General features: G+C 48.7%; 1 protein-coding gene across 4 annotated transcripts in view; it reads left to right on the top strand.

Annotated features, from left to right (window-relative positions):
* The window catches only part of LOC139546496 (rho GTPase-activating protein 20-like), a 68,387-nt gene that overhangs the window by 29,679 nt on the left and 24,150 nt on the right, over nucleotides 1-14,558 (top strand). For all 4 annotated transcript variants that reach the window (XM_071354929.1, XM_071354928.1, XM_071354927.1 and 1 more), the window contains exons 3-9: nucleotides 4,079-4,249; nucleotides 11,365-11,514; nucleotides 12,144-12,185; nucleotides 12,278-12,362; nucleotides 12,495-12,572; nucleotides 12,773-12,839; nucleotides 13,131-13,325. In XM_071354929.1, coding sequence (XP_071211030.1) covers nucleotides 4,079-4,249; nucleotides 11,365-11,514; nucleotides 12,144-12,185; nucleotides 12,278-12,362; nucleotides 12,495-12,572; nucleotides 12,773-12,839; nucleotides 13,131-13,325 — 788 coding nt within the window. The remainder of the gene's footprint in view (nucleotides 1-4,078; nucleotides 4,250-11,364; nucleotides 11,515-12,143; nucleotides 12,186-12,277; nucleotides 12,363-12,494; nucleotides 12,573-12,772; nucleotides 12,840-13,130; nucleotides 13,326-14,558) is intronic.

Genomic DNA, 14,558 nt, shown 5'->3' with positions numbered 1-14,558 from the left:
GGTCTGGGTGGGCATCTGTCCGCGGCGGCGGCTCTGGCGCAGGACGTGGATCCCATCCCACCATATTAAATCCCCGCTTCTGTGGCCTCCTCAAGGTGGCGACCCTCGCCACCGACCTTGGACTGGGAACCCTAGACATGGGTCCCGCTGGATTTAGGGGCAGCCCCGGACTGAGGGACGGCAGCTCCGGACTGAGGGACAACACCGGACTGGCTGGCGGATCCTGGCTGGCTGGCTCTGGCGGATCCTGGCTGGATGACGGCTCTGGCTGGTCATGGCTCGCTGACGGCTCTGGCTGGTCATGGCTCGCTGACGGCTCTGGCTGGTCATGGCTCGCTGACGGCTCTGGCTGGTCATGGCTCGCTGACGGCTCTGGCTGGTCATGGCTCGCTGACGGCTCTGGCTGGTCATGGCTCGCTGACGGCTCTGGCTGGTCATGGCTGGACGGCTCTGAAGGCTGGTCCTGGCTGGACGGCTCTGAAGGCTGGTCCTGGCTGGACGGCTCTGAAGGCTGGTCCTGGCTGGACGGCTCTGGCTGATCCGGTCTGGCGGAAGGCTCTGGCTGATCCGGTCTGGCGGAAGGCTCTGGCTGATCCGGTCTGGCGGAAGGCTCTAGCGGCTCCTGTCTGGCGGACGGCTCTGTAGGCTCATGGCAGACGGGCGGCTTTGCAGGCTCATGGCAGACGGGCGGCTTTGCAGGCTCATGGCAGACGGGCAGTTCAGGCGCCGTTGGGCAGACGGGCAGTTCAGGCGCCATTGGGTAGACGGGCAGTTCAGGCGCCATTGGGCAGACGGGCAGTTCAGGCGCCATTGGGCAGACGGGCAGTTCAGGCACCGCTGGGCAGACGGGCAGTTCAGGCGCCGCTGGGCAGACGGGCACACCTGTAGGGAGGAGACGGAGAGACAGCCTGGTGCGTGGGGCTGCCACAGGACCCACCAGGCTGGAGAGACCTACAGGAGGCTTGATGTTAAAAGGCACCTGAAGGACCGGGCTGTGGGGGAGCACTGGAGCTCTGGTGCGCAGCCTTGGCACCACTCCCCCAGGCTGGCATACTACTCCAGCCCGTACCCTCCAGAGTGCAGGCACAGGTTGAACCGGGCTGTGGATGAGCACTGGAGATCTAGTGCCTACTACGCGCACTTCTCCCTTAGGCTCCACTCCCACATTTGCCCTGTACGAGCGGAGTGTAGGCATAGGACGCACTGCACCCTCCCAGCGCCCCGGAGACACAGCACGCAGAGCCGGCGCAGCTAGCATACCCCTGCGACCGAAACTGCGTACCGGAGACCAGACGCGCTGAGCAGGCACAATACGCCCCGGCTGGATGCCCACACTCACTTGACACTTTCGGGGGGCTGCCCTATAGCGCACCGGGCTATGGGCACGCACTGGCGACACCGTGCGCTTAACCGCATAACACGGTGCCTGACCAGTGACGCGTTGCTTATAATAAGCACGAGGAGTGCGCTCAGGTCTGCTACCTGGCTTAGCCACACTCCTCTCTAGCCTCCCCCAAAAAGAATTCTGGGGTTGCCTCTCGTACCTGTCCCGCTGCCGTGCTGCCTCCTCATATCGCCGCCGCTCAGCTTTCGCTTCCTCCAGTTCAGCTTTGGGGCGGCGATACTCCCCAGCCTGTGCCCAGGGTCCTTCTCCGTTCAAGATCTCCTCCCATGTCCATGAATCCTGGGATTTCTGCGGTTGCTGTCGCTGCCCTTTTCCCCGCTGCTTGGTTCTGGTAATTTGGTGGGTGGTTCTGTAACGAAACTCTAATTCTTCCTCCTCCTCGGACGAGGAGAGGAGAGAGGGATCGGAAGACCAATTTGCAGCGAGGTATGATGACATAATGAACTTTATTAACAAGACGAAACTAAACACACGAAGAACACTTGATAATTTTACAAAACAACAAAACGACGTAGACAGACCTGAACGAGAGAACTTACATAAAACATGAAGAACGCACGAACAGGAACAGACTACATATACTAACGACAACGAAACAGTCCCGTGTGGTGCGAACATACACTGACACGGAAGACAACCACCCACAAACAAACAGTGTGAAACAGCCAACCTATATATGGTTCTCAATCAGAGGAAAACGTCAAACACCTGTCTCTGATTGAGAACCATATAAGGCTAATTTCAAGTGACCTAAACAATGAAACACAAAACATATAATGCCCACCCCAACTCACGCCCTGACCAACTAAACACATACAAAAAATAACATAAAACAGGTCAGGAACGTGACACACACACAGAATTTAACCAGAGCAAAGCAAAAGGACAGTGTCCTATAAGGATGTGTAATGTGTCTGTCTGGGGGATACAGAGCAGGAGGGTCACAGGGCTTAGAGAACATACATAGTGTGGAGATGAGGTAGGGTTTGTGTGTGAGTGTGGCATCTGAGGGACAGCTGTTCATCCAGCTGCTGTCCACTGGGGGGTCTCTTCTTACAGATGTTCTCATCCACACTGCGCGGGGGGTCACAACACACACATCTGGACCAGGGTGACCTCATCTCCTGGCTGCAGCCCCCGGTAACCTTGACACACCCCACCAGAGTCTAGGTGTGGGGTACATCAAGGAAAGCCAGTGTGACCATAATCAGGATAAGAGGGTGGTGCCATTCTTTAGGCATTCTGATTGGCTACTAGGTCTGATATAGTGATGGCAGGCTCATCAATATTCACAATTCTCTCTCTAAAGGTATGCTGGGACATTAGTATGCCGTGTTGTGCTGTTGTCTCACAGGGTTGGGCTTAGAGGCCTTACCCCACAGGAGCCCCCCGAGAATAAACAACCAGCATTGTGTCTGAAAAGTCAACATCTCGCTCCACAGGACTGTTCCCCAACAAAAATGGCCGTGTATGTGGTGTGTATGCAAATTACCTCTTTGTCCAATTTATCAACATTATATGACACACAATGGGGTTGTTAGCCAATCATCCATCAGCTTCAATGGAACAGGAGCTCAGCTGCCAATAAACCATTCAGGGAAAGGGATGTGGGTTGAATATGGAAGTTTGGTGTCTGTATAGAAGGAGAGATATTATGTGAATCTGTTCTGTGTGTGTGTGTGGACTCTTTGACTTAGGCACTTCCTTGATATATTATGTATTAAGAAAAGCGGTTAGAGAAGGAAGGGGTGATATGGTTTTATAATCTCCCTGAGAGCTGTTGAAGCTTGTTCTAAGTGGTCTTTTGTTATGGTGTTAGTTATGTTTATATTTCAGAATTTTTAGGGGTCCAGGGGTATGAACCTCTCCCAATTTTCCCTCCTACAAATTGCACCCTTGTTTTGAATCATGGTTTCGGCCTTTAATACTCATCCAGAAGCAATGAATCAATAGGAAACTGAAGACCTTAGTCTGTGGTTCTCGTTCACTCACTCTTTTTGGAATAGGAAGAGCTCTAAAAACACAGAAAGACCAAGGCACGTCGGAGTCACTCTGTCTTCCATTAGGTAATTACAATACATCACTGATTAATTACACAAGTCAATGACAAAAGAGATCTGTAATATGGGTGTGGAGGGATATTTGATGCCAAGCTTTTGGTTCTTCCCAGTGTTAGGAAGAAACTGTTTGAAGGGAGTTCTCTGGGGTTGGTGGTTAGGATGATTTGTGTGTGTGCGCCCGTGTGTGTACAGGGCCATTATCTCTCGAATGGGAGCTGAGAATCCGATCTTACTGCCTGCTGTAAACAGGAAAGGACAGAGCCCTGCAACTATTTCCGTTGTTCCTGGAAAAAGGCCAACTTGTTCCATCTGCTGTACTTGCCCATGGCAGATATTGACATCATTCAGAAAGAGGTATCTTTCCCTAGAACCTGATACAGACGTTATATCTGTGTGCTTCTGTGTGTCTTTGCATGTGTGATTGTATGACCAGAATTTGGAGCACAGGGTTCATCCATAAACACAACCCAGGGGACCACACCTCCTCTCATTCTGACCCCAAACAGTTATCTGCCTGACCCATTGGCCCATTGGGAGCCAACGTGAAATGACCCCTCTACCTTGTGATGACCTGGTTATTCTAACAGTGTGTGATGTGTGTGTGTGTTGACAGGGAGAACTGCCTGTCCCCAGTCAGCCCAGAGAAGTGTCCCCTGGTGCAGGCATTCCTCTCTCCATGGAGGGTGTTCCTGGCCCACGCCCACACCCAGCTGCAGACCGGTTTACAGACGCAGGAGAGACACCTCTTCCTCTTCACTGACACACTCCTTATCGCCAAGGCCAAGTGAGTTTCTCTCTCTCTGTGTGTGTGTGTGTGTTTGTGAGTGAGAGAGAGAGAGAGGGGGGAGCTAAAAACAGCATTCCATCTCTTTTCCCTGCAGCAAGTCTAAAAACACCCGTTCCAGGTCTGTGAGACATATCCCTCTCTTATCCCATCTTCCCTCCCTCCCTCTACTCCATCCCTCCATCGCTCCTATCCAGCCTATAATTACCTCTCAGCCAATCAAATCCATCTTATCCATCCCAGATCAAAGACCACTCATCAGCGCCCGAGGTGCTCCCCACCCACAACACAACCTTCAGGCAACGATCAGGGTGTTGAACCAACGTTGCTGAGATGTTGTGGCAGCAGAACTGGGCCTCTCTCTCCAACCTATATTCAACATCACGTGCCCCTGGGTGGAGCTGACCCATACAGTGGAGACAGCCATAATTACATTATGGGTGAAAAATAGTCGGCTAGGAAGTTAGGAAGAAGTAAGTGTGTGTATCAGAGGTGTGCACGTGTGCACAGACAGAGTCATGTGTACAGTATATAGGTTTATTTATGTGTATGTATTGTGGCAGACCAGGGGGTTTGATCTAGACGTTTACACAAATCAGACACGGACTAGTGTTATAACTCAGTTTCAAGGGTGTTTATTTAAACCAATAAAGAAAAGGACCGGTCGAGACCTGACACGTCCAGCAGAGGGAGCCACCGCCCTGTGATGTAGACTCCATCTGTCACCAGGCCTCGATGAGTCTCCCCCTGGTGGCTTGTCCTGTGTCGCAGGCATCCATCTGCACCAGCATCGGTACCTGGAAATCGGGCCTCAGGGGAGCACAGGGCTTCCTTCAAGCGCCTGAACGCCGCTTTGGCCTCATCTGACCGCTTCACTGTTTTCGGGAGGCGGGCCCTGGTCAGATCGGTAAGGGTAGAGGCTATAGCCGCAAAGTTGGGGATAAACCGGCTATAGTATCCCGCCAGCCCCAGGAAGGACTTGACCTGTGTCTTGGTGCGGGGAACGGGCTAGTCACAAACCGCCTGGACCTTCCTCTCCTGGAGCTTGACGTTCCCACATCCAATCAAATACCCCAGGTACTCCACCTCCTCGAACACCAGCTTGCATTTCTTGGGATTCGCTGTCAACCTGGCTTGTCTGAGCGTGTCCAGTACCGCTTGGAGGCGCATCGGGTGCTCTTCCCAGCCTTGGCTGTGGATGATGATGTCATCCAAATAGACTGCTGCGTACTGTTGGTGGGGTTGGAGGTCTCGGTCCATCAGGCGCTGGAACGTGGGTGGCGCTCCATGGAGACCAAACGGGAGGACCCGGTATTGGTATAAGCCGTTCGGTGTCGAGAATGCCATCTTCTTCCGGTAGGAGGTTACCAAGGGTACCAGCCAATATCCCTTGGTCAGCTCCAGGGTGCTGAAGGCCTTTCCCAACCGGTTGATGAGCTCGTCCAACCTCGTCATGGGGTAGTTGTCAAACAAACTGATGTCGTTCACCCCTTGGAAGTCATTGCAGTTTGAGCACCAACACGATGGGGCTGCACCATGCACTGTGGGACTCCTCGATGACTTCCATCCTCAGCATAGCCTCCACCTCCTGCTTCACGGCCTTCCTTCGTGCCTCTGGGATCCGGTATGGCCTCTTTTGTACCGTTTCTCCAGGCCGGGTGAGGACGTGGTGTTGAATGAGGGTCGTTCGGCCCGGCTTCTCGGAAAACACGTCGGTGTTCCGATCGATGAGCTCCTGGAGCGCTTGCTTCTGGGCCAGTCTGAGGTCCTCATTGCTCGGGACCAGTTGATATTCCGGGTTTTGTCCACAACACGGCCAAGGCTGTCCTTACGTGCCACCTCTTCAATTGATTCACGTGGTAAATCTGTTGGGGTTTCCGTCTCCCCGGCTGCCTTACGCAGTAATTTATGGGTCCCAGCTTCTCTTTCACCTCGTAAGGCCCGTGCCGTGTTGTCCGGAACTTACTTTCTGTGGTGGGGATTAAAACTAGCAGCTTGTCACCCACATGGAACTCTCGGGGCTGGGTACCCCGGCTTGGGCGCACTCGGCCTTCTCCATATGTTCCCTTACCAATGGCCATATGGCTGTCATCCACTCCCTCATCGTCTATACGTGTTCCACCACACAGCGTAAAGGGGTTGGCTGGGCTTCCCACACCTCCTTGCCAAGATATAGTGGGCCGCATGGTCTCCTCCCAAAAGGGGAAAACCCAGTGGAGGCTTGGGGCACTTCTCGGATCGAGAACATTAGGTGAGGTAGTAGCTGGTCCCAGTTCTTCCTGTCCCGCTCAATGACCTTCCGCAACATTTGTTTGAGAGTCTTATTTAACCGTTTGATGAGCCCATCCGTCTCCGGATGAAAGACGGAGGTCCGTATCTGCTTTATCCATAAGAGAGCACACAAATCTTTCATTAGTCGGGACATGAACTCAGTACCTTGGTCAGTCAGGATCTTGTTCGGGATGCCCACCCTGCTGAAGAGGTGGAACCTCTCCCGCCGATTCCCTTGGAGACTGCCGCCTGTAGGGGAATGGCCTCGGGATATCGGGTCGCATAATCTAATATTACCAGGATGAACCGGTGTCCTCGAGCCATTTTTTCCAGGGGCCCACTATGTCCATGGCGATGCGTTCAAATGGCACTCCGATGATCGGTAGGGGAACCAGCGTTTTCCGGAAGTGTGCTTTAGGGGTGGTGATTTGAAACTCCGGGCAGCTGCAGCAATAGTCTTCCACGGCCCACCTCATCCCTGGCTATCGTTCAGGCAAATGAGAAATAAGTGCACTCAGGATATCCGGAAGGCCAAAGTCAGTTATTTTAAGGAGCAGTTCCTTCTCTGTGGGTCTAACCCCAAGAAGTTCTGGAAAACGGTTAAAGACCTGGAGAATAAACCCTCCTCCTCACAGCTGCCCTTGATGTTGATGATGTGGTTGTTACTGAAAGAAGCACATAGCTGAGCTCTGTAATCACCACTTCATAAGTCAGGATTCCTATTTGACTCAGCCATGCCTCCCTGTCCGTCCAACATTTCCTTATCTCTCACCCCTTCTAATGCAACTATCCCCGATGCTTCTCTCTCTTTTTCCCCTGCCCCTCGACAAAGTTTCTCCCTGCAGGCAGTCACTGAGTCCGAGGTGCTAAACGAGCTACGTAAACTTGACCCCAAAAAAACATCTGGGTCAGATGGTTTAGACCCTTTCTTCTTTAACTTCTCTAGGATATGTGGGACGCTACCGTCCCACTTGGCCAATAGCCAGGGAAAATGTAGAGCGCCAAATTCAAAAAAATTATATAAAATCAAACTTTCATTAAATCACGCATGTAAGATACCAAATTAAAGCTACACTCGTTGTGATCCAGCCACCATGTCAGATTCCAAAAAGGCTTTTCGGCGAAAGCATAAGATGCTATTATCTGATGATAGCACAATGTCAACAAAGAGAGAGTAGCATATTTCAACCCTGCCGGCCCTACTCAAAACGCAGATATAAAATATAAAACATGCATTACCTTTGACGAGATTCTTTTGTTGGCACTCCAATATGTCCCATAAACATCACAAATGGTCCTTTTGTTCGATTAATTCCGTCCATATATATCCAAATTGTCCATTTATTTGGCGCGGTTGATCCAGAAAAAAACAGCTTCCAATTTGCGCAAAGTCACTACAAAATTACCTCTAAACTTTGCCAAAACATTTCAAAGTACTTTTGTAATACAACTTAAGGTATTTGTAAACGTTAATAATCGATCAAATTGAAGACGGGTCTATCTGTTTTCAATACAGGAGATCAACAAACTAACGCAACTTTTTTTAGTCTTGCGCAACTCCCAAACAGTACACATGACGTTGCACTGCTTCCTGATGGCCTTCTTCTTCATTGCACAAATTAATAACCTCAACCTATTTCCTAAGACTGGTGACATCCAGTGGAAGCAGTAGGAACTGAGAACAGAGTGATTAGAAATCTGGCTTCCCAATGAAAACTCATTGAACAGACAGTGACTTAAAAAAAATACAAAATTAATGGTTAGTCCTCGTGGTTTTGCCTGCTACATAAGTTCTGTTATACTTACAGATATGATTCAAACAGTTTTAGAAACTTCAGAGTGTTTTCCATCCAAATCTACTAATAATATGCATATCTTATATTCTGGGGATGAGTAGAAGGAAGTTGAAATTGGGCACGCTATTTATCTAATAGTGAATTTGCTGCCCCCTATCCTAGAGAAGTTAAGGTTGCTGCTCCTATCATCGCTAAGCCTATCTCCAACCTTTTTAACCTGTCTCTCCTGTGGGGAGGTTCCCATTGCTTGGAAGGCAGCCACAGTTCATCCTTTATTTAAAGGGGGAGATCAAACTGATCCTAACTGTTTTAGGCCTATTTCTATTTTGCCCTGTTTATCAAAAGTGTTGGAAAAACCTGTCAATAATCAACTGATTGGCTTTCTTGATGTCTATAGTATTCTCGCTGGTATGCAATCTGGTTTCAGCTCAGGTTATGGATGTGTCACTGCAACCTTAAAGGTCCTCAATGATATCACCATTGCCCTTGATTCTAAGCAAGACGGTGTTGCTATTTTTATTGACTTGGCCAAAGCTTTTGATACGGTAGACCATTCCATTCCTGTGGGAGTATTGGTGTCTCTGAGGGGTCTTTGGCCTGGTTTGCTAACTACCTCTCTCAAAGAGTTCAGTGTATAAAGTCAGAAAATCTGCTGTCTCAGCCACTGCCTATCACCAAGGGAGTACCCCAAGGCTCAATCCTAGGCCCCACGCTCTTCTCAATTTACATCAACAACATAGCTCAGGCAGTAGGAAGCTCTCTCATCCATTTATATGCAGATGATACAGTCTTATACTCAGCTGGTCCCTCCCCGGATTTTGAGTTAAATGCTCTACAACAAAGCTTTCTTAGTGTCCAACAAGCCTTCTCTACCATTAAGCTTGTTCTGATCACCTCCAAAACAAAGGTCATGTGGTTTGGTAAGAAGAATGCTCCTCTTCCCACAGGTGTTATTACTACCTCTGAGGGTTTAGGCTTATACAAGTACTTGGGAGTATGGCTAGATGGTGCACTGTCCTTCTCTCAGCACATATCAAAGCTGCAGGCTAAAGTTAAATCTAGACTTGGTTTCCTCTATCGTAATCGCTCCTCTTTCACCCCAGCTGCCAAACTAACCCTGATTCAGATGACCATCCTACCCATGCTAGATCACAGAGACATAATTTAAAGATCGGCAGGTAAGGGTGTTCTCGAGCGGCTAGATGTTCTTTACCATTCGGCCATCAGATTTGCCACCAATGCCCCTTATAGGACACATCACTGCACTCTATACTTCTCTGTAAACTGGTCATCTCTGTATACCCGTCACAAGATCCACTGGTTGATGCTTATTTATAAATCCCTCTTAGGCCTCACTCCCCCTATCTGAGATATCTACTGCAACCCTCATCCTCCACATACAACACCCGTTCTGCCAGTCACATTCTGTTAAAGGTCCCCAAAGTACACACACATCCCTGGGTCGCTCCTCTTTTCAGTTCGCTGTAGCTAGCGAATGGAACGAGCTGCAACAAACACTCAAACTGGACAGTTTTATCTCAATCTCTTCATTCAAAGACTCAATCAAGGACACTCTTACTGACAGTTGTGGCTGCTTTGTGTGATGTATTGTTGTCTCTACCTTCTTGCCGTTTGTGCTGTTGTCTGTGCCCAATAATGTTTGTACCATGTTTTGTGCTGCTACCATGTTGTGTTGCTCCCATGTTGTTGCTATGTTATGTTGTGTTGCTACCATGGTGTGTTGTCATGTGTTGCTGCCTTGCTATGTTGTTGTCTTAGGTTTCTCTTTATGTAGTGTTGTGTTGTCTCTCTTGTCATGATGTGTGTTTTGTCCTGTATTCATATTGGATTTTTTATTTTATTTTTTATCCCAGGCCCACGTCTCCGCAGGAGGCCTTTTGCCTTTTGGTAAGCCGTCATTGTAAATAAGAATTTGTTCTTAACTGACTTGCCTCGTTAAACAAAGGTTAAATAAATACATTTAAAATCCTGGCCAGTGGAACCGTGCGGCGATCCGTTCCCGGGTTTTCTCCATTCCCAGGTGCGCCCCCAACAAATAAGTGTGGACCAGCTGAAGAACAGTTCCGACGTACTGGCGGGGCAGCACCAACACTTTTTGAAGTTCCACCTGATACAACAGCTGGCCATCCACCGCTATCACCTGGGCCGCGGCGGCTTTTGGATCCTCCCACTGGGTGGTCCCAAACTGTACCATCAGGGGTCTCAGGGCAGGTATCTCTGCGGGTTGGTTCGTAGACCCGGGCTGGCAACCACTTGCTTCGGGGTCGCACAGGCGGCAGTCCGACCCCGCTCTCGTCGGTCGACGGCTCATACTCTTTTTCCAAGCTCGTGCCTCCACAGTTCCGTGAACAGAGGACAATCTCGTCCCACAAGGACGGGTACTGGACAATTCAGGTACGGCACCTACCACCATCTGGCAGCTCCCTTGTGGCATCACGATGGTGGCCTGCCCGGTCGAATACCGCTTGGTGTTGCCGTGAACACAGGAGACGGACATCTCCTCACCACGGTCGGTCGGATGGGCCAGCAGGCGCGCTTGTACAAGCGTTACCACACTCCCGGAATCGAACAGAGCGTGAGTGTCGTGACTGTTGACTTTCACCGGGACCATGGGTGCTGGTGGTTCGCTGTGGGCCCAACAGGATGTGACGTGGTTTACTGCATGGCCCGTCCCGTCTCCGGGGCACGCTGATGGCATCAACTCATCTCGACCCTGGCAATTCGAGAGTGGAAATCTGTCATCAAGTTAAAGGGTGGCTACTTTGAAGAATCTCAAATGTTTGGGTTACTACATTATTCCATAAGTGTTATTTCATAGTTTTGATGTCTTTACCATTATTCAACAATGTAGATTTTTTTATTTTATATATATATATATATATATATATATATATATAATGTAGGAATGTTGAGAATTCGACCATGGATATTAAATAATGTACTGTATGTGCTCAGAAATATGTGATTCAGTGTGTGTGTGTGTGCTAGTATGTTAAACTGTTTGTGACCCTCTTGTGTTTCCTGCAGGTCGTCCACACACTTCAAGCTGAAGGCTCAGGTGCGTATGTGTGAGATGTGGACAGCAGGCTGTATGGAGGATGTGTGTGAAGGCACCACCAGTCCAGAAAGGAGCTTCGTCATGGGCTGGCCCACTTTCAACTGTGTCGCCACATTCAGGTATACACACACACACACACACACACACACACACACACACACACACACACACACACACACACACACACACACGACCGCACGCAAGCATGCAGACATTCCTTCACACACACACACACACACACACACACACACACACACACACACACACACACACACACACACACACACACACACACACACACACACACACACACACACACACACACACACACACACACACACACACTTATGTATGAAAGCAGACTGGTTAGTGTATTATTACTGTATACTCTGTACTTATAGTGAGAAGGTCCCTTTAATAAATCCTAATTGAGTATGCACAGCACAGTACAGTACAGGACTTGTTATTCTGTGTCTCAGAACAAGGAACAACCTCTAGAACAGTAAATTCTCAACCCTCCACCACACCACAACCTGGGTCATATTCCTAATCGTAACCCCCCCTTACTCTGACCACAGAGAGCCAGGGATTGCAAAATATCACACACACACACTATATGCATTGACACCAGGAATTCATAGGAACTATGCAGTTTTACAGGGACACATTTTGTAAGAGAAGATGAGAAAAATAAGACGGTTATCCGACTTAATTTCCCCTTCTTATTTTCGGTCTCTTCTGTCTGCAGTTCTGTGGAGCACAAGGAGAAGTGGCTTTCTCTCATCAAAAGGTAACCAAAGTTGACGGGAGACAATATTGTTCATAACTTACTCTAGAAGTATGGCTTGTGTGAAATAAAGTGTTATTTTCTCATTCCTCCAGTCGAATAAATGAAGAGAAAGAGAAGGATGACCCCAAGACCATTCCTTTGAAAATATTTGCAAAGGACATTGGGAATTGTGCTTATGTAAGTTTACGAATGCGGTGGTGCAGGTCTGTGTGTGTGTGTGTGTGGGGGTGGGGGGGGGGGGGGGGGGTTCTTTCATGGTTGTGTGTGTGCTTGTGTTAATTTATTTCATGTTTTTGTGCTTTTCCCCAGGCTAAGACTCTAGCTGTCAGTAATTCCGACAGCACCACTGATGTAATCCGAATGGCACTACAGCTGTTTGGCATTTCGGTAAGTGTGTCCGCTTGTTTCTGAGTGTGTGTGTGTGTGTGGAAGTGTGTCCCCTGGTGCCATTCTCTCTCTCTCTCTCTCTCTCTCTCTCTCTCTCTCTCTCTCTCTCTCTCTCTCTCTCTCTCTCTCTCTCTCTCTCTCTCTCTCTCTCTCTCTCTCTCTCTCTCTCTCTCTCTCTCTCTCTCTCTCTCTCTCTCCAGGGCTGTGTGAAAGACCACCAGTTGTGGATGAGCTCCTGTAAGGATGACTCCCCCTATCCTCTGATTGGTGAGTTTACCTCCATTACCAAACCCTACTCAGCCCTTTTACACTCAGCCATATCCATCTCATTTAGTTTTTGGTTGCAGTTGACCTTAATCAGTGGTCAGGGGCAACTTCTACCTATTCCAACTCTACTCTGCGGTCAAAATTTGCTCTGCTTTGGTGTTTTTCCTTCCGTTAACGGCGAGGTAGATAAAATACTAGCTGAATACTGTAAACCTGGTCTGGTCACATCTCAGGACAGACTCACGTCCCCTGACGTCTAACCTCTGCGCCCTCTCCTCTCTTACCCCTCAGGGCACGAGTTTCCCTTCAGTATCAAGATGAGTCACATTCGTAATGTGGGAGCAGGAGGAGATGGAGGGAAGGATGCAGTTCCTCCTCCGGAGGACCAGGGGGCGATGCTGCTGGACCAGTGTCTCCCTCCAGACACCCAGTGCCAGTTCATCCTCAAGCCCAGCCGGGTGGGCCTCAGACAGGCTCCGCTCATAGGTATGAGACCCCTTACCGACAGTGATCGGATCAACAGAAAAAAAGGGTTACGTTTCCTTAAAAAATGTGTCGCCTCCCTTTTTTGCACTTGTTTACTTCATACCTCCTTCTTTTCCCTCATACGTCTTTCTCTCTGAAAGTACGGAATGAGAGCGAGAGAGAGAGAGAGAGAACATAGACAGAGTGTGTGTGGGAATGTGTTCCAGGATGCTCGTTGAGGACGCTCCACTGAATCACCCACAAGACCCTCAGATTCCTCTCTATCCCCGTCAAGTTCTTACATAAGCCTCCATTTAACCATACCGTCCCATATTCGCTACACCAGCCTAATTATTTCCATCTAACAAGTGTTTTACAATCATAGCGGAGGGTGTCACTGATGGATTCGTGTGTCAACTCTGCTATGACACCAAATATTTTGACCAATCCATCCAGAAAATGAAAGGTTTTTATTGGCTGGGAGAGAAATATGGCATCTGTTTTGCAACAAGCCCAAATGGATCCATTAAAATCCATAAAAGGATCAAAACATTGCCCATACAACCAGCCCTCTCTCTCTTTCTCTCCCCCTCGTTCCCTCTCTTTTAAATATTCCCCCTCTCCAAGATTTCTCACACTGTTGTATAGTGATGCGTGATTTACAACTTTATAAACTTTTAACGATGCTTGAGCTCGTTTAAGAATGTTGGAGCGGCTCTATAACAATGTTGTTTTTGATTTGAATTCCAAAATGTAACTGAGTGTAAAGCTGGAGTGGAGTGTTAAAGTCAGATTTGAACGTGCAGGGTCCTGGGCAGCTAGGGGTGTTGTGCCACTAATGTGGAAGGGCCTTTTATTGTCTCCCCCCCCCCCCTCATAAACACAGTATAAACTGTGCTTCACACAAATATAATGTTTTTATCCAGAAAGTCCAAGTAGACAGACAAACAGGTACCCACACGCGCAACGTAACTCAAATAAACACACAGACAGAGAGCTCATAGTCTGTCAGACATACAGTACCAGTCAAAAGTTTGGACACACCTACTCATTCATTGGTTTTTCTTTATTTTTACTATTTTCTACATTGTAAAATAATAGTGCAGACATCAAAACTATGAAATAACACATATGGAATCATGTAGTAACCAAAAAAGTGTTCAACAAATCAAAATATATTTTATATTTGAGATTCTTCAAAGTAGCCATCCTTTGCCTTGATGACTGCTTTGCACACTCTTGGCATTCTCTCAA

The sequence above is a fragment of the Salvelinus alpinus genome, chromosome 20 (genome assembly GCF_045679555.1).
Source record: "Salvelinus alpinus chromosome 20, SLU_Salpinus.1, whole genome shotgun sequence".
In the NCBI taxonomy this organism is placed as follows: domain Eukaryota; kingdom Metazoa; phylum Chordata; class Actinopteri; order Salmoniformes; family Salmonidae; genus Salvelinus; species Salvelinus alpinus.
Note: the sequence above shows the minus strand (reverse complement) of the source record. Positions and strands in the feature narration are given on the sequence as shown.